This window comes from Pezoporus wallicus, unplaced genomic scaffold, assembly GCF_028554395.1.
Source record: "Pezoporus wallicus isolate ANWC-B61680 ecotype Strahan unplaced genomic scaffold, APGP_CSIRO_Pwel_v1 contig_14831, whole genome shotgun sequence".
Classification (NCBI taxonomy): Eukaryota; Metazoa; Chordata; class Aves; order Psittaciformes; family Psittacidae; genus Pezoporus; species Pezoporus wallicus.
The window spans coordinates 263562-288471 of NW_026642428.1; the positions used below are offsets into that span (position 1 = coordinate 263562).

The window sequence follows — 24910 nt, forward strand, 5'->3', positions numbered from 1 at the left end:
AATGACAATTCACCAAAGCCAACCCAAAAAACAGTAAAGGGCCGTTTCATAACTGGGTGTTATCTGCCTGGAAAGGGCTCCAGAGAAGCAGACTGTCTCCACAGGCTGCTGAATAAATGCTGATAAAAAGGACAAACTCCTGTATGTTTGTTATGGGTGGTGTGGCTTTCAGATGTATCCTCTGGTGGATGCAGGCAGTTGGGATTCCCTTCCTATTTGAACACAGCATCTGGTTTATGTGATATTACTTGACTCCTATAGCCAGACCAGGGCAGGAGGAGTTTAATGGCAAAGCCCTGCTGTGCTGCCTGCAACTGGGGAAGGACAGAATGGGGCTGAGGTAGATGCTATGAGTTGTTGTGGGCCTAGAATCCCCTCTTCTCTCATGCAAATGGATGGCTGGACTGAGCATGTACATCTCTCTCCTGCAGGAGTCTCAGAGGCTGCACCATCCTTGCACTGGCTGAACATGACTTCTCCTCCCCATCCACTTCATCTTGCACCAGTACCTGCTTGTGAGAACCCTGGGAGCCAGCCACGGCGCTCACATTGGATCATAATGGGCCACAAGGTAGGATGTCTTCCTGGATAAAGCACTAGATTAAAGCCCAAGAGTCAATGTCTTCATCCTGTCCCCCCCCATGCCTCATTTTATCTGATTATTAGTTCAAAGTGACATAGAAAATCACTGTCAATGGCATTGGGAAAGACACTGGAAGGTTTGGTGGCAGGTAGACCTTCCCCTGCATCAGCAGCTTTGTTCCAGAGCACAGAGGAGTAATGATGCCTGGCAGTCACTCCTGTGCCACACTGGTGGTCAGGAGATCCACATCCTGCAGCTGTCAAATGAATCTGTAAAGCAGAGGGAGGGTCACAAGATTCTGTTGCTTTGAGGAATCACAGCTTTGTTTTCCAACCCCAAGAAGTCCTCAGAAACCTACCTCTGGAGGAGCAGTGGCCTAACCTCCCCCATCTTCTCTACAGCATTCATTGAGTGCGTACAGCAGTTAAGGAACTTCTGCCCTCAGTCATCCTGGACAGAAGGGCGGGGTTGGAGCAGTTTTGAGGTGTGACAGCAGGGGAACCTCCTCAGAGGCTGGTCCTGTCCCCATGTGCCATTTGTCCTCTCCTAGATGCCAGTAGCAGGGACGGGACTGGAACTATCAATCAGCAATGTTTCACTGAGCATCCAGCCAACAAAGCCAACTCGTAGCTACTGGGCACAGGACTGGCAGTGGCCAGTGGCTGCTCTTCCCTCACTGATACCAACCTCCTGAGCCAGCAGCAGTTCTCAGCAGTTGTTGGTGTAATCCAGTGTGCTCAGTGGGGAATAATACAGGGGATAGTCCTGGTCTTGTGGACTGGCCTGACTTGTGGTTCAGTCCCTGTACATCCTGACCCAAACCAGGGAATTGAACCCAAGACGCCATATCTCAGATGGGTGCTCTCATCTCCAGCATCCATCTCATCTGGGCTTTTTCTCCCCAAATAACAATGACTTATAAAGCTGCATCCGAGAGAGAAATGAGGCTGCAACCACCCATAGAGCTGAGTCTTCTCCTGGGATTCAAGAGTCCATGTCCCTGCTCCAAGCAAGGGGCCTTTCCTGCAGCAGGGACCACTATGGATGGGTGCCATCACCCACTGCTGAGGACCTGTTGGGAGATGAATGTACCTCCTTGGGTTTGACTAGAAATCCAGGCTTGGGCCCAGGCAACCTTTCCAAGCGGCACTTTGTTTGTTTTTTTTTTTGTTTTTTTTTTGGTAGCAAATGACTTCCACAAAGTTTTGGCTTTACCAAACAGGCATTTTCTGACACAAGAAAACACATTGTCAAAAATCCTTCCCAACCATTCTGCTGGGATTGTGCTCTTTGCCATCAGTCCCCAAGGCTGGAGCGCTGGGGTGTTGAAATGTTACTACAGCCCTGGAAACTGTGAGTCAGCTTGTCCCCACCCACAGCAGATACTGGTGGGAAGGGCCTTGAAAAGCCTGGAAACTCCTGCAGTTTTTGCCTTGTGGAGTTTCCATTAACCCATTAACATTAATTTCAGGTCCAGTGAAATGCGGGTTTTGGTGAATTCCCATTGGATTTTGTCCCTTTTTCGACCCACCCCCTTTGTGATTCTGATAAATGTTGGAGGATATTTAATTTCTTTTTGTCCCTGAGCAATTTGGCTGCTGTGGCCGCAGTTCACCCCCCAGGCCCTGTGGGACAGGCTGGACCTAGGCAGCAAACGCAGCACGCGCCGCGGTGCCACCAGATCCAGTGGGGATTTGGCTGGGATCGCTGGATGGCAAAACTTTCATCCCACTTGGAGGAAAGGTGCCAACACAAACTTTGCCAGTGCAAAGCCCTCCGGATCGCTGTGCTGGGATATAAATGCATTGATGTGGGCATCTCCTGGCAGGGAGGAAGGTCATACAGAGGTGTCCCAGGAGATGAGGGGCTGCTCTGCTCCCCATTGGGATGCAGGCAAAAGCTGCACGGGAGCACGCACACAACTCAGAGCAGTCTGTGCAAACCACTGACCTCAGGCTATCTCGGAGCCATCTACACACTGCATTTATTGCCAACTGGAAAACACATGGAGGTAGCAAACACCAGGTCTTAACAGTGTACGGTGATGTGAAACAACCCACAGTGTGTTCCCCTGACACGTGTCCTAGGAGTGGTGGCAAAGGATGGCTACAACAGGAGCCCTGAGGAGCTGGGATGGGCTTTGCTGTAGCTGCAGCCCACCCGGGATGGAGGCAGACACTGAGGTGGTGGGGTGGATCACATCCTCTGCATCAAGGATTTCATGGTGCCAAGCTCTGGGAGCACAGAGCCCAGCGGTTGTGAAATTCCCCATGAAGGAAAATTCTTCAAACATCTATTTTTTTAACAACTTTGGATTTATCAGAATGCCTTGTTCTGATTTTAGCTCTTTCCATTTTGAAGACAGGCCAAGGTCCTATCACAGTGTGTTACCACACAGAATATAACATTTGCAAGGGTAAAATGAAAAGTCGGTTTGAACTGGAAAATCACGGCCATGTCATTAAAACAAAGGAAATGGGACATTCTGATGTTGTCAAAACCTTTTTTCTCTGGTTCCTTTCAAAATCAGCTTCCAGCAAAACCAGCCTGATTTTATGAGGCGGTTTAGTTCTTGGCAGAACCCTTCGCTCTGGCGCAGCAGTTCCGTTGTGGTTTCTCTGGTGGGGCTCATACACTCCATGTCCCTGTCCCCAGGCTGTGACATGGGGGTGCAGTGTGTCCCCAACCCTCACTGCCCCACAGCGGGATTCCCAGCTCAACCCCATTTTCAAAGCGTTTAAATAATCTACAAACCGAACCATCAAAGCATTATTTAGATGGCCATTATTCATTTTGGGCTTTAACCTCTGCATCCTTCTCTTTGACCGGAAATGTATAAAATACTAGAGATAAAATAAAGCTGAAAATTATTATAAGATTAGTTTTCCTTACTGAAAACCCAGTGCCTGCTGATGCCTCAGACCCCACAGGCATGGACACGATGGCAACCCCCAGGCATAGATTGGCTCTGGAACGAGACTGGTGCTGATGCCCTTTCGGCCACCCACCATCCTCTCAGACCCAAGAGGGTTTGGCTTTATATAGTACCTGGGAGATCCATGTCAGATAAGCCTGGCAGGCTTTCAAAAGCTTCTCCCTAGCTTTTGTGCCAAGTCCTATAGGATGTGTTCCAGAGCATCTCCCAGGAATGTTTGTTATTACAAGCAAAGAAAAAGAGGTGGGGGAAAAAGAGACAGTGAAAGAGCACATTGCTGTTAATTACTAGAAATCCTTTAATAACCGACATTACTAAAAATTATATGTGCATTATGACAAGTACAATTGAGTGTTTTGTTTTCCTTGCCCACGTTAGTGCAAGGAACAATGTGCTCTTGTTGCAGGAGCTGGAATGGGTGGCACTGGAGGGGGAAATCAGGGCTTCTCCATCACATACCTGTGCCCGCAGAGATGGTCGGCATTCCATGAAAGCTCCATTGTTCTTCATGCCATGCTACACGCACTATGATTATATAGTGTTGGATAAGCAGTAAGACGTTGAAATAATAACCTATCCTTAGTTTAAACAGTGCTATATTTATGTGTATTTAAATGTGGGTAATTGCACATTTGTGACATACTGTAATTTGGCTGGCAGTGTGTAAATATGATATTGGAAAGAAAAGCGTCAGCTGCATTTAAGGGGTAAATGCTGGGGTCATGCAGGGCATATTGATCAATGTGGATATTAAACAAGCTTTGGAACTTCTCTGGAGCAGCCTAGGGATGGGCAGGGATCCTGCCTGGGTCCAAGATCCAGGAAATCCTAATTCCTGCTTCCATGTCTGAGAATCTTTATTTTCAGCCCTTCCATGACTTTCAACTTAACTTGTGTTCATTCCCTAATGCAAAAAGAAGCTATAAGGATCTTCCTAACACAGTGAGACATTGGCTGACTTTTGTAAATAGCTCTAAATGGTGATAATGGTGATGTAGGTGCAAACTGTAGCTGCTCTGCAGGTCACTGAGAGCACAGGGCCATGACGAACATCATTTCCACCCAAAGTGAGCCAGTGCCCAAATAACATCACCTGCTTTTACTGCAGAAAGGGCAAGGGAAAAGGAGCTTTGGTCAGTTAAGGGCAGAAGTAACCCTGAAGTCAAAGACCTATGGATGTGTTACCTTTATGTTGGTGCAAACACCACTGGGTCCCACATACAGGTTTTAAACGGGGTATTTTGCCATCCCTTACGTAGTTGATGCACGTGAATGAAGTTGGCTGTAAAAAAATGCACTAACTTAACCAAGTGTATTGGGTGTTTTCCTGCAGGTTTGGGGAAATGTGGACATCAACCTTTGGCTATGCAAAGATACAAGGAAAACGATGAACATCCAGGTCTGACTGCAGTTTCTTGGTTGAAATACTTTTATTGGTTTATTTTTGGGGGTGTTTTTTTCCCTGCTGATCAGCTGCAGGGAAATAATTGCTGAGATTCATTTTCACTCATCACTGACAATTCCCCGTGGGTTCCCGGGCTGAGCCCCCAGACAAAGCTCCATCACTTGCTATTCCAGGTTCCCACTGACCCACACCACGCTGCTTTCCACGAGCGAGGGGAATGTAACCCCCGATACCCCAGGATCGAGCCCTGCGGCCGGTGCCTCCGGAGCGTGTCCCTGCCACGGCCAAAGGCTGCTGTGCCCGTGGGACCTCCTCGCCTGAACCCCGCAAGAAGAATCGCTTTTTTACGGTATTTCATTCAGTTTTTAATTAACGGGGGGGGGGGGGGGGGGGGGGGGTGTCCCACCCCTACCCGCATCTCCCACAGGGGCACCCTCCTCCCTCCCTCCGCGCCGCCGCCGTTCCCACCCGGCCGCGTGGGGCGGGACGCGGCGCCGTGCCTCCCCGTCGGCCCTCCCCTACCTGGAGCGGAGCTGGAAGGAGAGCGGGAGCGGGCAGAGGGACCCCGCGTGTGCGCGGGCAGCGGCCGCGCGCGGGTCTCGCCCTTTTGCTGCTTTTGATCATTTTTTACCTTTTATTTTTTTTAAATAATTTTTCTGTTTTTTGAACGATTTTTCGGCCGAACGGAACCGGCAGCTCCGAGCGCGGAACCCGGCGCCGCTTCCACCCATCTTCTCCCAGCTCCCACCTTGTACGGTGGAGCAGCCGCGGGGCGCAGCCGAGCGCTGCCCCGGGCTCCCCCCCGGCCCCGTCCCCGCGTTGGCAGCCGATGTAGGGCACGGCGCGGCGCGCCCGAGCCCCAGCGCCGCCACGGGAGCGGCCCCGCACCGCCCGCGGGCATCGGCGCAACCCCGGCGGCACCGTCTATGCCCGCGCTGCGCTCCCTCCCCCGCCGCCTTCCCCCATGGTGCGGCCCCCGCCGCGGGCCGTCGGCGATTCGCTGGGAAGGGCCGCGGGGAAACGGCGGCGCCGGGAAGTGCGGGCAGGCTGCGAGGGCGGCGGGTCTGAGATGAGATAGAGCCGGCGGCGGAGCGAGGAGCCCCGCGGAGGGGGGGGGGGGAAGCGGCGGAGAGCGACGCGACCCCCGGCCGCCCGCGTGTCGTATGTTCAGGTCCAAACGCTCAGGGCTGGTGCGGCGACTTTGGAGGAGCCGCGTCATTCCGGACAGGGACGGCGGAGATGGGAGCGCCAGGAGCGGCCACGACCTCGGAGCCACCGGTAGCTGTAAAATCCCGGAGAAAAACCCTTCGTCGGAGATCCGCGCGGTAGCGCGCAGCCTGCTGCGGGAGGCGGAGGAGCGGCGGGGCGAGGCGGCGCCCCGCGGGGACCCCATGGCGGAGCGGCGCGGGGCCCGGCTCCGCTCCCCACCGCGGCGGGACGGCGCCGGCGGGGCGAGCCCGCGGCGGGCGCCGGAGAGCGACGGTCGGACCGTGACCTGCTGCCTCTTCAAGGAGCGGGAGCCGGGCGGCCCCCAGCCCCCGGACACAGACACCGTCGGCGGCCACCCCAGCCCCGACGGCGCGGCCGACGGCGGCTCCCCGGAGCGGCGGGGCCGGGAGGCGCGGTCGCGGCTGGTGCTGCTGGAGCAGGAGCTGAAGGCCGTCACCTACTCGCTGCTGAAGCGGCTGAAGGAGCGCTCGCTGGACAGCCTGCTGGAGGCGGTGGAGTCCCGCGGGGGCATGCCCAGCGGCTGCGTGCTGGTGGCCCGCACGGAGCTGCGCCTGGGGGGACATGCGGCTCCCCCCCACCTCCTCCTGGGGAAACTCTTCCGATGGCCCGACCTGCAGCACCCCGCCGAGCTGAAACCCCTCTGCGAGTGCCAGAGCTTCGGCGTTGCCGACGGACCCACCGTCTGCTGCAACCCCTACCACTTCAGCCGCCTCTGTGGGCCAGGTGAGGAGCGGAGCGGAGTCGGGGACCTTCCCTCCCCCGTGATTTGGGGCATCTGGCCCCTTCCTCGGCTTATTTGAACCCTGGGGATGCTCTTGGCTCCGGGATGGCATTCTCCCCCTCCCCAGTTCCCACTCCTGCTTAAAGAGCCCCTTTTCCTCCCCGTCCCGCGGAGGTTCCTCTGCTGTTGAGGTGCAGGAGGGGCCATAACGGGCCGTTCGCATCCTGCCGGCGCCAGCCTGGCTGCTGCCGCTCGGAACGGGGCCTGAGGGGGCCGCGGGGGATGGCCCGAACTAGCGTGGAAGCGCCGGGACCCGGAGCACATGCGTTCCTTGGGCAGTGCTTTACAGCAGCGACCTGCTGACGGTCCCTTTCTTGGCAAAACCTCGGATTGATTATTATTTATTATTACTTGTTTTGCAATCCGGCCTCCTGCCACGCTTTGCATCACTTCTCTCAAAGAAACTTCTGTGCTGGGCGTGCTTCTCCCGGAGCTCGCTTAGAGGCTGGAAGCAGCTCTTTTTTTGCTCCGGTTGGTGTAGAGCGTTTGGAGGAGCCCTGCGTGTGTTTTGAAGATGGGCAGAGTTTTCCCAGCTCCTTTCCTGCCGCCGTGGTGGTTTTCCCAGCGGTGCAGGGCTGCTGTGCGCAGGAAGTAGTAGGAGCAGGGCTTTATCGAGTGGCTCTTTATCGTTTTGATAGCGGGTGCCGGTGCCAGGGTCTCGTCCGCGCCTGCGGGGCGCTGGGGATGGTGGAGGGGGCCCGAGAAAGCCCTTGATGCCCTTTTCCACAAGTGTTTGTGTGGCTCGCTTTGAAAACCATCCGTGTTCGTGCAGGCGATGCAGCTGAACGGTGTGAAAATGCCTCGGTGCTTAGGGTTGTTTCCCCGTGGCAGCGGGACTGGCTGTAACATGGCACTGGCCCACTGTGCATGGCACAGGTTGGGATGTTATATCCAGATTGGGACATTGGCACCCTTATGTTTTTTTTCTATTGGGAAGCTCTTAAGGGCCTTGTGAGAAGAGCATCTTGATGCTGGGCAGCTTGCTCGGTTATGGGGGATGAGGAACCTTTTCTTGGAAGCCATAAATGACCACAGGCCATCCCAGAGTCATCACATGGATGATGCTGAGGTGGTTCTTGGTGAGCTAACCCGAGTTGGGCTGAGTGCTTTTGGTGTGTGGGAACTGAGGAGCACACCCTTGTTCCAGTAAGCTGGGGTCAAGGTGATGGCATTGACTACTCAGTGAAGTCAGTGTGTGCTCAGTGCTGGTGCCATGGTACAGCCCAGCCGGCTGCAGTCCTCAATTTTAGCAGGTTGTAATTAAAGAAACGCGTCACCACCATAATTCAGAAGGAAAAAAAAACTCTAACCGGAGCATGAAGTTGATGGAGGACCTTAGTCAGCCTTTTGTATGGCCTTGACTCTTTACAAGAGCAGCAAGGGCTTGTTAGATGACCAGAACACTTCTAAGGGCTTGCTTAACTTTAAGTCCATGACTGCTGATGTGCTGCTACTTAAAGCTGAGTGTGTGCTTGGGAGGAGGGTGGAGGTGGGTGGAGGTCAAGGGGAGGAGGGTCATGGGGGGTCTGGCCTCTGCTTCTGAGCCCCTTGAGTGCCAAGGGGTTCCTTGGGATGGACCGGAGTTACTTGGATTGGCTGAAGTCAGTCTGGTCCCTGGCGTCAGGCTTCATGTACCAAGAGAGGAGCAACTTTTTACCACCCAACACCTTATTTCAGTCCTTGTAGTGTGTTTGGGGAGCTTCTGTGAAGCCTGTGTGTGTTTAAACTGTGGTTGGAGGGTCAGCTCCCAGAGCAGATGATGTAAGCATCATTCTTTGGGAGCCCCGTGCCATTTTGTGTGCTTCAGGTTGTGGGGGCCCATGCAGGGAGACAGGGCAGGGGGTGCAGGGGAGAACCACAGCACTTCCAGTAGTAAACCCCCCTTTGAAAGGTCAAGGTGGACCCCCCCATTCTTTGAAGATTTGCAAAATTCTTGGCTTTGAGTTGCTTCCAAGTGGGTTTCCTTCCACTGGGTGTTTACAACCTTGGAAGAGCTCCTACCCTGACAGAGAAAGCGCCAGGCTTTCATTGACAAGCTGAGCACAGCACTAACATTAAGTTTTGTTTTCCAGAGTCTCCACCGCCTCCCTACTCTCGGCTGTCTCCTAACGATGAGCAAAAGCCACTGGGTACGTGTTTTGTCTCTTTTGATCTCCCGGCACCTCTTTCATGGCGCAGCCCTGGTGTTGCTCCTAAGACATCCCTACGTGGCACAGCAGGCAGAAGCCAACAAGTCAGGGTTTTATGGCTGCTCATTATTTGTGAGCAAGCATCAGCTGACGGGTTTAAGGAGTAAATGGATGTGGGTTTATCAGCTCAAATTGCCATGTAGACACATGCAGATCTTCCAAAATAACACGAAGCTCTATTTTTAATGAAGCTGTAATGAAAGGTTTGCAGACATGATGTTTTGTCTGCGTGGGTAATCTGCGGGATGATTGGGCGCAGGGGGAGTGGGAGCTCCTGGGTGCCATTTCCATGCAGCCTTGGCTGCACCCTGAGGAACCAGCTATTACCCTTCCTCTGCTTATTAAAATGAGACGTGAACTCTTTGAAACTCAGCGCTGTATAATTTCCGAGTGATGTTTCACTTTTCATGGGGAATTATAAGTGTTACTTAAAATGAAAGCTAGGGAAAGTGGCTTGCTTGGGTAGGCATGAAGGGAAGGCTCCCAGAGAGCATGGCAAATCAGCCTTGGATCCTGGGCTACATGGTGCGTGTGCATGTTGTGAATTGGCATCACTGCATCCTGACCAACCCTTCTCAGCACCCACTTCTTGCCCAAGTAAGCGGGAAGATGGAGGAAGTATCTGAAAGGGGCCTATAGGGATTCTGGGGAGGGACTCTTCATTAGGGACTGTAGTGACAGGACAAGGGGTAACAGATTAAAACATAAACAGGGGAAGTTTAGATTGGATCTAAGGAGGAAATTCTTTCCTGTGAGGGTGGTGAGGCACTGGAATGGGTTGCCCAGGGAGGTTGTGAATGCTCCATCCCTGGCAGTGTTCAAGACCAGGTTGGACGAGGCCTTGGGTGGTACGGTTTAGTGTGAGGTGTTCCTGCCCATGGCAGGGGGTTGGAACTGGATGATCTTAAGGTCCTTTCCAACCCTAACGATTCTATGATTCTATGAAGGGAGGAATCCCACATCCCTTTTGGGTGTCTTGCCAGGATTGGTGCAGACATGGCCACATCTGAAGTGTGGGGTTTCTCCCTTCATCCCATAGTCAGTGGCTCTGATTTACAGGGCAGGTAATGACCAAGGTGAGCCGCTTTCGCTCGCCATCAGGCAGGGATGGAGAGGAGACGGGCAGGGAGGTAGGAACGGACAGCGCAGTACCTGCCTGTCCCACCCAGCCCTTGGGGAAGGCAGGAGCTGCCCAGTGCCAAAGGTGAGTCCCTTCCCTGCCTGGCCTGGAGCTGCCTGCAGCCGCTCATGCACCCACTGTGCACGCTCCTATTGCAAGGGACCAGCTCTTTCACCACCGCAGCCAGCCTGTGGGACAGGGCAGGGACCACAATTTCCTGCAGAGCAAAGCTTTCTTTGGGTATTTTGTTCAGTGTGGAGGCAAAAAAAAAAGGCATTGTCCCTCCCTGTGCTCCCCCTTCCAAGTTAATTCCCTTTAGAAACTGCTTGTGCTGCAGGGAGAGGTGATAGCGAGTGACACGTGACTTTCTTAAAACAACAACCAGGGACTGAAATTTGCTTCACTGGCTTGTTGGATTGGAAAAATAATAGTTAATCTGTGAGCAAACAGTTGAGCACTTAATTAGAGGGGTGTAAGCAAGAGAGAATAACAAAGACTCTTAACTTGTTAAAACAAAGTTTCCTTCGCTTCAGCAAAGAGGAAGGAAGGAAGGAAGCAAGAATAAACAGCTTCAAGAATTTTAATGGTGATAATTAAGTATAGTAACTAGGAGCTGTTTAGAGGCTTAATGTAACTTTACCCAGTAAGCACCAAGTTCCTACTTGTTTGATCAACTTAACTGCAGTTATTTTTGTGGTCGAAGCAACTCGAAGTTTGCATTTGCGTGGTAGAGGTACGAAGTTAATCACTGCTTTCTGGCCCGGTGGAGAATTCCTCCTGGGGAGGTGGTGGGAAGCTGAAGAGCCCCGGGTGCTCACGCAGCGCTTGGAAACACAGGAGGACTAAAAGTGCCTTTATTGTTTTCCCTTTTCCTTCCAGATCTATCAGATTCCACGTTGTCTTACACTGAAACAGAGGCTACAAACTCGCCCAACGTCACGCCCGGAGACTTCTCAGGTTGGCACACATGGTCTGCCCTGGGGAACTCATGGCTGGGGCTGGATAATGGGACAAGATACAGGGTTGTGGTACTGCTGTTGGTTTATATTCTTGGTGTGAAAAGAAGGGAAAGAAATAGCAGTGATTTGAGTTGATCCTTCAGAGACATCTGTGCCCTGTGGCTTGTGATAAGATGCTGTTCATGGGACGAGTGTGTTGGGACATCTGGGAGGTGACCATTCAGCCATGTGTGTCCCCTGTGGAAGCCACTTAGACATGTGGTGGCATGGAGATGCTGCTTTGTGGTGGTTCTTGCATTACCTGTTGGGTCCTGGCCCTGCTTTCACGAGCAGGGCTCTCAGCTACAGTGCCATTGAAGCTCCTGAACAAAGCTTTGCTTAATTAGGTTCTGATTTTTGCTCTGCCCCACCCCTGCAGCCTTTCATTCATTTAATGGTGCTCTATGAGGCCTAGGGTGATTTTATATCTGAGCAGGTAGAGTTGGGGCTTTCATTTGCTTGGCTTTGGGCTTTGGCTGTGCTGATCCTTTCACTTCTTTCTCCCCTGGGGTCTCATCCCAGGCTGGGGGCTGGCTGCATGGGGGGCAGGAGGGACCTGTCTGTAGGACCACGTTTAATTTCTATGCAAGAAATGACCTGGTTAATGGTCTGAGACCTAAGATGGAGATGCACATCCTCAGTGAAGCCCCATGTGCCTCCTTCAGTGGCTGAGGTGGGCTGTGTGATGGGGTAAGAGTTGGACCTGTCAGTGCTGAGTTGCTGGATTGCTAAGCCCAAGGATGGGATTTGCTGCTCTCTGGGAGATGATAAGTTGATGATGGTGGAGGGGACCCTTGGGGTACTGATCCGTTAGCTATGGCTTCATTATTGTCATCCCTTGTCATTACCTGCCTGCAAGAGTTTATGGCTGGTTTGGCGAGACCTGTGACTTCCTTGGGATGTTTTAAGCTGATCCCGACTCCACAGCACTTTAAAGAGCTTTTAAACGACATGGCACTGCAGTGTCATAGCATGGTGGTGCTTCCTCCTGGGATTTTTCCTTCTTCTCCTTTAAGGTCCCCCTGCTGCCGTGTGCTGAATCCAGCGTGCCGACCCGCCTTGCTTTTGTTGTGCTGCCAAGTGTCCGTAGCAGGGGAACAATTGATAGCCAGGAGCTGGATCATTCAGGGTTGTGCTATAATGAATAAGTGTTTGCAATTCCTAACAAACGTTCCTCTGGCTGGATATACGTCCGTAAAGCTCCCCATGCCCATGGCTTTTATTGTAACTTGATAATTGCCATTAATTACAGCAGCCAAGATGGAAAACCGGGGTTCCTGAGGATGTAATGGGTTCGCTTCTCTCGCAGCCGAGTCCTTTATGGGACATCTGGTGGGTTTTCTGGAATAGAAGAGGGATTTTAACTTTTTCTTGAACAATATAATGATAACACGTGACTGAGATTGGGCTGAAATCGGATCCTCCTCTCCCCCTGTGTAGTTTCCAATGGTGTAACTTCTAATAAGAGTCTGGGGCTCTGTGATTTATTTTTCCCCAGTGCTCATGATTGCTGAAAGAGGGTAAGAGCCTTGCTGCAGTTAACCCATACTTGTCATCACAAGGAGCTAAGAGGAAAAAAACCCACTCAGGCTCCAGTCTATCTGCCACATTTCAGTTTGTTTATTCTCCATTTCAACTTATTTAATAGGTCTGCTTGAAATGTAGGCCTGCATAAATGATACCCAAAGCACGCGGTCTTCCCAGCCTCTTCTTGTGAGCGCTCAATGTGCGTTTAACTCCCGTTCCAAAAATAAGTACGTTTTGGATCTAGCATCAAGCCACTGTTATTTATTGCTTCGGCTTTGATCATCAAAAAGGCTTTTCCTACTAAAACCACAAAATTCAATTTGGGATAACAAAGAGAACCATTCTTCTACTGTTACTTGTTTACTTGATGAACTTCTAAACAGGAAGTTTAAGCATGGAGTCGAAAGATCACCTCTGTCGTATGGATGAATTAAAAAGAAAAGCCCTCTTTTTGAAGTTGACCTTTTCATGGTTATAATACTGCTCCTAAATAGGAGAAACTCTTCCATGAGCTAGCATGCTCTCTGTGAGATTTGGAGTGGCAGTCAGTGTTAACTGGAAGTACACGCTGTGAATGGTTGTGCAGATGCAACCTTTGGTGTCGTGAACCGGATTGAGGGATGATACCCCAGAGTCCTCTTCATCTGAGGTTCAAAGGATCTGGGTCATGAATGAGGCTGGCTGTCCAAGGATCAGTGTCCTGCCACAGCATTTCTCTCAGACTGGGGATGCTGCTCATTTCCCAGTGATGTGCAATGGCTTTGGGTGGGTGGGAGAAGCACTTGGAGGTGTTTGATCCCTGAGTTCCCCTCTTCCAAGCTTGGGCAGTGTCACATTGAGGCTTGCAGGAGCCTAAAGAGGGGGTCGATATCTTCCTCATGGCCTATTCCTGCAGCCATGTACACCTGGGGAGCAGAGGTGGAGAAAACCTGTGGTGGGAGCTGTACTTCGAGCCCGTGCCAGCCCCCGGGTGCTGGCAGAGCCTTGGCTGGAGCCGGCGTCCCTGCGGCTCCCCCGGCCGGAGCCAGGGAAATAGCAGGGAAAGGGCAGAATCCAGCAGGGCAGAAACCAAAGCTCAGCCCCGTGACTCAGAATTGGTGGAACATTTGTAGTAAGTTTTTTTCCCTTCCCCTCAGACTTGGCTCCTCCACTGCGTGCCAAGAAGCTGCTGTACCCGTTGGACTTGCCAGGCTTGTAGAGAGAGGCCTGGACTGCTGCTGCTGCTGCTGCAGGAGCTGGTTCAGGACAGTGGGGACATGCTGGAGCAGATGCTGTGGGCCACAGGCTTTGGAGCTGCCTGCCTTCCCCTAAACCCCACAGGGCTACCCCTCACCTTCCTTGGGAAGGACCCTGCAATAGCCCCATTTTCAGAGTTCCCTTTGCACAGCTTGCTGCACTGCTCTGTTTAAAAGCCCCATGAAGCAGCAGCCAGAGTTCTTGATAGTGGTGGCATGAAATTCTAGAGGCCCTAAGGACTGTGCAGGAGGGGAAGGGTTGGGTGCAGGTAGGAGGCTGGAAGGTGGTGATGCTGCTTGGAAGCCTCCTGCGGGTGTCTGCTGACTTGATCATTGCTCGTGGTCATCACTGCAGGTCTGGAGCAGCTTGTCCATCGTCTAGAGAGGGCAGAGATACTGGGGCATCAGTTTTCTTTGGAGGAATAATCAGTAAGGGTGAGTCTCTAGCTGTAGGAGTGGATGGGTAGTGATGGGTGCAGCTTGTTGCTCACCTCCCCAGCCACCATGCAGAGGTCCCATATGGGTTGGGTGTCTCCACAGAACTCCCTTAATGTCTCCCTTAATGAAGACTGTGCCTGGAGCAGTCAGTGCAAAGCTCTTACAATAGCTATTTTTCCTCAAAATGAGCCACTCATCACTAGAGCCTGTCTCATGTGTCCCTACATGCCTGCTCGATACTCCAAGCTCAATTTGGAATTAAACCAGTGTTTGCACAGAAAATCTCATTGTTCATATGGAAATGCCTTTGTGCAGGGATAGTGCCTGTGAGACTTGAGCCTTGTGTGTGGTGGGGTTTTCCAAAGGGAAGGGGCTCCCTGTGTGTGTGTCTAGTTCTGCATCCTGCGCTTGGTCCTTCTGCATGGACCAGCTGAGCTAGTGGTGAGGGTGACTTGATGCTAGGTGATGCACCCAAGCAGAGAGAAGTGCTAGGAGGGAATGAATGAGAGCTGAGGAGAATGGGGACAGCAGGGGCTGGTAAAGGGGATGTTGTACCAGCAGCAAGAGGCTTTGCAGGAGGCCAGGGAAGATGCTGCTTTAGATTTTCCTTGGAATACTACTTATTTTTTACTTTGAACTCAGTTCAGTTCCCATGTGATAAACTCTTCAAGAGTTTCAGCTCTGGTGAACTCATTTGTAGCTGGGAATGTGCATCTGAAAGAAGGAATTGTGAGTTGGTGGTTTGTTGGAGGGGTGAGTAACTCCTCTCCACACTTGGTGCAGCAGGGAGCAGTACCTGAGAGTAGAAGTGCACGTGTGAGCCTGCTCCAGGCAGCTCTGCTCAAGTCTAGGAGATGGGGGGCTCCATGTAGAGATGAGCTTTGCTCAGCGCCTTACTCTGTGCTATCCCCACCGAAGTTGTTGGGGGGTAATTGTGAATAAACAGAGAGAAGAAGCAAAGAGACCAAATGGGTTGGAGCTTATTTAAATGATCCTGGACTTTTCCCAAGGCTTGGGAAGGTGAAATTGCTTACAGGGCAGTGGTGAGACTGGGGGATGTTGGATTTGGGAAGCAGGGTCCCTGTACCCCTGAAGGGAGGAGGAAAGCAGGACCCTGCCCATCCATCCCAGCTGATGACTCAGCCCTGCTGAAGCAATGCCATGGTTCCGGAGCGAGAGCCTGAGGGTTTCTTCTGCTTCCAGCAATATTTAGGATGAACTTCAGGAAGCATATTTTAAACCCACTGAATGGAGAAAGTGAACGTCTCCCTTCCTCTCCCCCCAGAAATAACAGCCTGCAAGGATTTATGCTAACAAGGAAATTTATGAAGATCCTGTGTGTTAGGAGTAGGAAAAAAAAGAGGAAGCCTATTAAATATGTAAGGCGGATATGTGTGGAAACTGGGCAAACATTTGCCCTTTCCAGATTGGGGGAGAGATTGTGAAATTGCCTGTTAATAGGGGGAAAAAAAGAAGCTATTTTTCTCATTAATGGGGCAGCCATTCCTTCTGGGGGTAAAATGTTGGGTGTGCACATTGCTGATGCTCTCCTTTGGCTTTGGAGTGTCTCAGTGCTGGGCTCGGGGTGGCAGCCCTGGGGGTCTGACCCAGCAGCAGCACCTTGGAGCCTTTTTGTCCTTTCTTCTCCCTGTCCTGTTGTAGAGCGTATCTGTGCATCCTGTTTAATCACAGCCAGATGTTTATTTGGGCCAGTAATGGTTTTGGTTTCCCTTTTCTCTCATATTTAACTTCAGGTTTGCTGGCGTGCCCTGCCCTGCACAGTCTATAACAATCAGGGTTTGGCTAAAAACTGCTCTTGTTGGAGGAACGAGCCGGTTGCCAAAAGCTGCTGCTTTGGTGCAAAAAAGTACATCCTGGAGGTGCTTTGTCAGATGTTTTTATATTAAACAGTTTTCCTCCGTAACTTTAGTTTGCCAATGGGAAATAAAGTGCATCTATTTTCCAGTGTGCTTCAGAGAGGAATTCTTTGCTCGGTGTGGCCATGGTCAGCAGTGAGTGTTGGAATCCCTGTTGGAGAGCTGACCACGCAGCAGCATCCTTCCCCATGGTTTGGAGAGCTTCAGAACAATGACCCACTGTTGCTTTGGGTTTGTTCACATGCAGCTTCTGGCTCCTGGTTGACATCAAAGGCAACCTTGCAAGCTAGGAGGTGAATCATGGAATTAATCCCTGAAAGGGAAGGTGGGGAAGCCCTTGAGGTGGCATCAGGGCCGGTCCCTTTCAGAGAGATGCAGGTGTGCTGTTTTATTGTACAACCAATGTCTTTGTGGGTTGATAAAGCAGCTGGAGCCTGGAGATTTACAGGAGGACCGTGGGTTTCTCTGCATTGTGTTTGTGTTTGCCACTCTGGGTGGCCTTGTTGGCAGCTCCTGGAGTTCAAACATCCCTTTCTTTGAAGAGGGAAAGGGAAGCGATCACTGATTCTGCAGCTGCATGTGCAGAATCCTTGTTGTGATGGCAGCGCTTTATCCACAAGTGGTGTACCCCAGCAGAGTGCTCCACTTGGGTTATTAATGTGCAGCTGAAGATGTTGTCTGTAGCAGCATCTCTCAGTGCTGAGCATTGAGACTGGGCAAGTACATCCTCACTTACTAACCGAAGGAGAAGCACCTTGGATCAAGGCTGGGGAAGGTATTCCCTGCATGTAGTTATTTCTCCATTAAAACGGTACAGAGTAACTCGCGTTGGGCCAGCAAACCCAACAGCCATAGTGTTGAGTTGTGCAGGAGCTCCTCAGATAGAGCTTGTGGGTGACCATGCTTGGGTGATGGTACACCTTGATGCTGCCACCTGTACCCAGCATCCCATCTGGCAAAGGAGGAGAGGTGCGGGTGGTCCTGTCCAGAAGGAGGGTGGAATTCTGGCAGTGGCTGTGCAGTTGGAGAAGGGTGCAGCAGTCTGGAGTAGCACAGGCTGCCTGTTGCACGAGGGGTGGAAGAAGGTTGTCCTACCAGCATTTGGTTCTGTGCCTAATGCAGGGATTAAAGCTGCAGATGATACCTCTGCCTTTGTGTGTGCACATGCAGCATCCTGGCTCTGAGGGAGAATTCGTGGTGATGGAGCCAGCAGGGTGATGCCCTGAAATGGATGTACCAGTATGGGGGGAGCACCATTTCCTTGTAGGCAATACACTGAATTTCTCAGTATGCTTCTGCAGAGAAGAATTGCCTTTTCTTTCCCTCCCTTACCTGGAACCGGGACGGCTTTTCGCAGCTAGCTGGGAAGTGTTCAGCCTAGAAGTTCTTGGAGGCAGTACAACACCCCGATAAAGTGTGGTTTTGTCTGTGCTTCATTGAGCAGTTAGGATGTTTGGCTTCGAATCACAGAGTAATCACATCTCCAAGCACCTAAGCATCACCCTTTAAAAAAGAAGTCCGGAAGTAAGCAAGTTACTTAAAAGTAAATTAGTTTAATCTTTGTAGCCAAAACATTGCATTCTTGCACCCTATTAGGAGTTGGGTATGGCTTTCTAGGTAGTAAAAGTTCTTTTGATGTAACTGGGGTTGTCTTTTAAACAGTGTATATCTGATGCTGCTTCTTTGTTTCAACTTTACTTTTTCTCTGCGCCTGTGTTTTACTTCCCAAAGGGATTTGCTGAATACTGGACAGAGTGTATTTACCTTTGAAAATGGTGACTGTTTTGAAGGAGGAATTTTGGCTTCTTATAGGGACCTGTAGAGAGAGGTTTATATTCCCAGTTACTGTAATAGAACTTTTTCTTCTTATGGCACTTTGATGGGTGAGAGGTGTTTATAGGCTTGATTCATACCCGAGTTACTAAGGTTTTCCACGGAAATAACTTATTAAATGTGTGGCGCTCACTGAAACGATTGAAGTCTGTAGATTAGCTCTTCATCAAAGGCACCTCCTTTCCCAGACTCCAGTGCCGAACTCAGCATCTTACCTCTGGAGGATGCTCAGCCCCAGAAGGGGTGTGCAGTGTGGGAGCTCGAGACTTGTTTTAGTACAAAATCAAGAGGAAAAAAAACCTCAAGACAAACTGGGAAAGGGAAAAAAAAATCCTTCAGGAAAAACATCCCCCGTCGTTGGGAGCCGCTGATGGTTAAACCTGGTTTTCTGGAACACTGCTTATTTGTGTGGATTTTACTTTGCTGCTCCACAGCCGAAAAGTACATCCCTTTCCTGCTGCTGGCCGGGCTGCTGCAGGCTTTGAAGTGCCTCGAGCCCCTGGAACCGCAGGGTCAATTTACTGGGAAAGGAGACTCGGCTCTTTGTCCTTCCCAAGTGCTTGGGATCGGAGGGGATTAGGAACGCGGCTGCCGTGATTTCCAGCCCTGGCGAGCAGTGCTGTGTGTCCTGGGATCTGGGAGGGAGGAGAGGAGCAGAGCAGGCTCCCTCCCTGTCCTGTGCAGGGATCAGGGTGCCCAGGGGTGACTGAGGATGAGGAGGGCTGTTAGCTCATCAAGTCCCACCTTGCTTGTGGGACATCGGATTTGGACGGTGCTAGTCCCAGCAGCAGGCTCCACTTGCACTCCCTCCTGTTTTAGGCCTTTCCCTTGGTTGATTGCTCCAGAAAGTGGGTGTTAAAAAGCATTGCTACAAGGGGCTGAGTGCTCAGAAAGGGGAGATGGAGGAGACATTGTGTGATGCGCTGCAAGCCCTGGGGAATGGGCTTCAGATGCTGGGAACTGTTGCATTCCTGTTTGTTGTGATGTTGATGTGTTTTTTTTCCTTAAGAACAAAGCCATTTCACCTGGAAGTGCCTGTCTTGGCTGACCTCTTCCAGAGTTGCTGAATGCTGACTTGTAATGGCCTTTGCAGCTCCTGGGGCTGGAGCAGGGATTAAACAGTCTCCAGCGTTGCAGTGCTGGAACTTGTTGCTGCCCTGCTGCACCCTTCCTGGAGGTGTTTATCCTATGGGGAGAAGCTGAGCATCACTTGGGTTCCTTATCCCAGGCTTTGGCTATGGGAAGGTACCAGCAGCATCTTTTTATTATGATTGGGTTTCTTACTGTGTAAGAATTAATTCTGATCAGACCCAAACTTCCTCACACAATACAACCTGTTCCTGCCTCTCCATAGGAATACGAACCTTGGCTGGGAGCATACAGGCTGTAACGCTTCTCTGTCCGCTTGGCATTTTGCATCTCAGGGTATAAAAGCCCTTCACTTGGCTGTTTTAGAGACTTCATCCTGCTGCAGGGGCATCTCTTGATGCAAGGAGGGACCGCACCAGGGATACCTGAGCAGGATTTCTCTCAGCAGCACTACGGAAGGGTACGAGACACAACTGTGTCAGTGTCATCTACATATTCCATTAGCTGGAGCGGAACACGCCAGCAGAAAGGCTATTTTTCAGCTCTTTCCATTTATTAAGGTCTCATTTGCTAAGATTTTTCCATTTGAGGAGCCAAAGAATGTTAAAGACTTCTAAAAAAGTGCCAGCTGCTTTTTGCTTTCACACGTAGTGATGCAAACCACTGTTGTCTGTTTGACAGAGGAACAAAAGCCCTGTAGATAGCCCCACAGAGGTGGAGCGCTTGGGTTGGTTGGTGGGTGTTGATAACACTGTTGTCTTTAGGTTTACCCCACCTGTCTCCAGAGGGTCCTGGAGCGATGGATGTGCTGGTTTTCTGCTTTTATTTCCTTTATTCCCTTTTTCCCCCTCTTCTGGCTGTTACAAAGCATGGCCTATTCAGGGGCCGAGCGGCAGGCGCTGCGCTGGGACAACGCTCCGTTTGTGAGGTCCCGCGCCAGCAAAACACAAGTTTGTCCACTGGGAAGAATGAGGCAGTTGATTCGTCTCCCCCTGCAGAAGGGCTGTGGGATCTGGGAGCATCCCTGCCCCTGTCCCACACTGGCAGCAGGGAAGGCAAACACAGGCAGTGGTGGCTGGGAACTCCCCTGGCTCTGCCTTCTCTCATGGCTGAGTAAATGATGGTGTGGCTGGTGCCCAGCAGTGCCTTCGGGGGCACCAGGGCTCTGTAGAAACGCAGTCATTGTGCCCTGAGCTCTTCCTGTGGCTGCTTGTTCAACCCTACAGTGTCTGTGGAAATGAGCTATGTGTTTTGGGGGGTTTTCCCATTCTTTTCCTTAAGATTCAGAGAAGCCATAGCATAATCTGGCTTTTTGCTAAAAGAGAACTGTGGCGTTACACTGAGTGGCTCCTTGGCTTGTGCTTCATGCTGCAGGTTTCTTTAGGGTTCAACACTTCGAAAAGGGAAACTAATGCGTAGGGGAAGGTCTTCACACTAATTAAATCTAAGCAGTAAGCAAAGCACGTGGGAAGTGCCATATGGAAGTGTTAGAGACACTTTGCAGCACCACACAGACATAAATGATGTTGAGGGAGGTGCCGCTGCGTGGGCTTGTTCCTGTAGCATCTTCCTACAGCGCTTGACTTGGCTGATGATGCTCTCAGCTCATGTCCAGGGGGCCATCATGGTGCTAAGTGTATGCATGTTGTGTTCTACGCTTTCTGTGTTGGGGTTTTTGATGGAGTAAAACTGTTGGGGCCCTGGACCTTGGGCAGCCTGGTCTAGTGGAAGGTGTCCCCCCTGATGGCAGGGGGTTGGAAGTGGATGAGCTTTAAGGTCCTTTCCAACCCCAATCATTCTATGATTCTGGTATTTGCAGGGTATATTACTTTGGCAACCCTTGCCTGTCCAAAAAGGGGATCTCATCCATGTAGGCTGAGATCAGTGAGCAAAGCTGTGCCAAGTCTCACAGCTAATGGTTGCTGGTACTTACAAAAAGCTCGGGCTCTGAGATTAGATCTGGTTGTTTTTGTCTAGTGCAACAACTTGGTGCATCCAGCTGTGGAGACAGGGAGCAGATGGGAAAACAGGGAGTTTAATGTCTCGGACCCAAACTTTCCCTATAAAATGTGTGTCTGCAGCTGCCATTGAGGTCTCAAGCTGTTTGCCACGGCTGATAATGGTAAAACTGAATCCATGAGGTTTTGATTTTAGCCTATTCAATACAAGAGAACTCTTTCTAATAAGATTTTATGAAGCCCTGAAAACAAGATGACGTGGTTTTGAGGGGACCATAGATGCCTGTGCCAGGGTGCAAGGAGCAGCCCTTCGTGGGCAGGCCGAGGGCTTGTTTTTCCCCCGAGTGTCTCGGGAATTGCTTTCAGAGATGTGCAAAAACACCCCCAACCGAACAAAAAACCCAACAAAACTTTATGAATCAGCTGGGAAGCCAGTAAAAATTAGTAGTAACAAGCTCATTTCAATAGGAGCGGGTTTGCTGCTCTGCTGGCTGCCAACCATTTATGAGACTGGCTGGGTGCCGGCGAGCAGGGTCCAGCGCGCTGCATCCTTCCACTTTCCTGCTGCTGGAAATAATTTGTGACTTAAAAAAACCCCAAATAACTCTATTGTGAAGCTTGGTTTATGGTTGGGGCCTGAGCTGGGTGAGGGTGACAGCTCTGGAGCCTGCAAAACCTCAGTGGGGACTTTCTCTTCCGTCTCAGGTGGGTTTCCATTGGGTTCCCTCAGTGTAGGTGAGGACACTGGATGGGTGTTGCATCCCTGGTATGCTCAGTCTGCCCACTGGATCCAGGACCAGGGGAAGAGTTGGGTCAGGGTGGCCATGCCAGTGCAGGGAGCTTTGGATGCTGTTAGGTGCCGTATGTTCAGTAGCTCAATAGCGCTTGGCCAAAGCTTTGACATTGGTGCCCAGGACATGTCTGCTCGTGTTGTGTTTACTGCCCTTTTTGTTCACTTTTCCTGCAGGGAGTTTAAGCAAATACTGCATGAAAGTGAATAGATTGGTCAGTCCAAATTATAGTTGTAACTACATTGTTGGCCTGCATCAGTCTGTAACCATCAGTGGTGATTGATTACCGTGCTATGACTGAACCCATCAGATCCCTGTGATGGCATGGCCAGTGTGAAGCATTCACACAGCTCCTGAGAGGACCAAGCCACAGGGCTGCTCCAATTCTGGGTCCCCATCACAGGATGGGACCAGTCTGGCTTTTGTTGGTCCCTCTCCTCGTAGTTCAGCCAAATCCATCAGTGTTCCTACAATGGGATGGGGTGATCCTGGGACAAGGAGTCAGGAAGAGGAGACTCTCGGGCTGTTTCATGTCCCTCAGTAAGCTGATCATTATGCTGTGTGCTTTGCTTCCGAGCCCATGGCTCTGGTGGGGACATGTCGGCCCCAACACCCAAAGTCGTTTCCCAGTGGCGCTCTGCTAAAGCCACTCGTGTGACTGGAAACTGCCACCGCAGAGGAGAGCAAGGAAATCCCTTTGCGAGTACAAAGTAAGGTAAAGATCCTATGTGCATGGTGAGTTGCTCTTCCCCCCATTGTTGAGCTATTTTAATGAAAGGGAAATGTCAGCAAAAGTATGCTTAGAAAAAAAAATGTCACTCGCACATCCCTGGGTTTAGAATAGGAGCGCTCTGGGCCGCTGCAACAAGAAAATTAGGGTTGGTTTTGATTTCCAGGTCATTATAGCCACATATTTGGAAATATCCATGGTCTTTTCCACGTTGAATCATCAATATGGACCTTTAGAGGCAGATTGAATTCAGCTGTGCTTGAAAGGGTCGGTCATTTGAGACTTTTCACATTAAAGATCTTTGCAAATTAGTTTTGCTCTTGCCATGCTGAATTTGTTTGTGTAAAAAAACCTCAGTGGATTTGGTATGTGTCTGGCTTTGAAGGGCTTCGCTTCAAAGGCTGCTCGCACTTGGTATTTTATATGCTGAGCTGCGCTGCTTCGTGGGGAAGCATCAGCTAATGACTGCCTTAAAACCTGCAGGAAGGAAAAGCTGAGCATAGCTGTTCAAGGCCATCAAGGAAACTGGGTGCCCAGGGCTCATTCCTCATAGGAAACCAGTGCTGGAGCTCCATCAGGGACTGGTGTACAACCCACCCCCCATCCTGTAATGCTCACATGAGGATTAAGCCTTAAGCCTTCCCATACACTGGCTGCATGGGTGCAAGCAGATCTGTGTATAAATGTAGGTGCAGTGGGGGTCTAGCTGGCTTTTCAGTGATTCTGAATGAGGCTTGCAGGCAAAACCAGACTTAGGGATACTTGGTCCCAGAAAATACAGCTTGAGCTCTTGCAGTCAGAGGCCAGCCTCAAGAGGTGCAGTCAGGCCATAGCCATTGTATAAAAATGGTAAACAGTAAAAATAATATTGCAAAGTTTCCTGATTCTTGGCTCAAAACCTGGTTTTTCCCAAAGGAATTGAATCTCCAAAGCAAAAATGCAAGAATCTGTTTAACACTGTGGCCTTTTGCATGTTTCTATCAGATCTGTCACTAAACAGGTTTTGGCCATGGTAGGGCAGGAAGCCCTTTCCCATCCAGCCTGATGTAGCTGTGTGCATCCCAGTGTGCTGCAAATGTAATTGTTCATTGTAAAATGCAAAAGCAGCAGAAAAAAGGGAAGTAAAAAGGATGCTAATGGCTAATGGGAGGGCTGTCACTTCCCCAAGACTTGGCTGCTCAAGAGAGTTGCTTTGAGAGCCTAGTGTAGGTTTATGTGAGCAGGGAATGCATTGCCCATGTTAAATGCATAGTGATGCTCTTGGCAGCTTTACCTTGCCGATGGGAAGGGGCTGCCCTGGTTGGATGTGTGTGATGCTATCAATCAGGGTTTAAACGAGGACAAACTTACCAACACCAGAACATTTCTGAGAGCCAGAAGATAATCTCAGATCAGCCGTGGCTCAAATCCCCCCGCTCCATCGCTGCCTTGAAGAAGATGTTTGTTTCTCTCCTCTCCCTCCCCTTTTTCTCCCTCTCATTGAGATTTCTACACAATATTATTTTAATCCCATGCTCTGGCCCCTCCTTTTCCCTCTCCCCTTCTCTGCAGGCTCTCTTCCCCCCATGCAGGCTGCAAGAGGCACACAATGAGAAGCAGCTGGCTCACAAAGCGAATTTCCCCTTGGAGGCAGGAGCAAGCTGCGTGCAGGGGCCGGGCGAGGGCGAAGCTGGCACCACTCAGCCCCTGCTTCTCACTGCTCCTGGCTCTCCTTCAGCCTCCAAAAGGCTTTTTCTCCTGGCTCTGAAATACAGGGTGCTTTTACACTTTGGGTTTGGGACCGGCTCCTGAACCGTCCCGTGTTGAAGCATCACCTGGGTGCCCATGTGGGCTGTGCAGAGGGAAGACCGGGATGCAGGATGCTCTGCACGGCTTTCCAGCCATCGCAGCACAAGCTTGCTTTGATTAGAGGTTTGTTAAGACATGGTGCTTATTTGTTTCTCCAGTTCTTCTGTGGATCAGGCTGCCTTGGTGTAGACCCATGGGGATTTGAGTGTTGATGGTGTGTTGAGCAAGAGAAGCACCCAGTGGGATTTCAGGCCGTGTTTTCCACCCTGTTCAAACATCCGGGAAGGTTTTGGGCATTCAGGGGATGCTTCCAGGGCAGGCAAGCAAGCTGAGGGTTTAACTGCAAGTGAAACTGGTTTAAAGCATTAACAGCTAACACTTGTCTGCTTCATTAAGTACCAAC

At 51.0% G+C, this 24910-nt stretch overlaps 1 protein-coding gene and 1 long non-coding RNA gene across 3 annotated transcripts in view; both read left to right on the plus strand.

Annotated features, from left to right (window-relative positions):
* Positions 1 to 613, plus strand: part of LOC130610529 (uncharacterized) — a 168709-nt gene extending 168096 nt beyond the window's left edge. For both annotated transcript variants that reach the window (XR_008975065.1, XR_008975066.1), the window contains exon 8: positions 432 to 613. This is a non-coding gene — a long non-coding RNA (uncharacterized LOC130610529). The remainder of the gene's footprint in view (positions 1 to 431) is intronic.
* A 4921-nt stretch (positions 614 to 5534) lies between these two features.
* Positions 5535 to 24910, plus strand: part of SMAD6 (SMAD family member 6) — a 39961-nt gene continuing 20585 nt past the window's right edge. Inside the window, exons 1-3 of the mRNA XM_057430517.1 lie at positions 5535 to 6876; positions 9007 to 9063; positions 11123 to 11200. Of these exons, the coding sequence (XP_057286500.1) occupies positions 6087 to 6876; positions 9007 to 9063; positions 11123 to 11200 (925 nt within the window). The 5' untranslated portion in view covers positions 5535 to 6086. The remainder of the gene's footprint in view (positions 6877 to 9006; positions 9064 to 11122; positions 11201 to 24910) is intronic.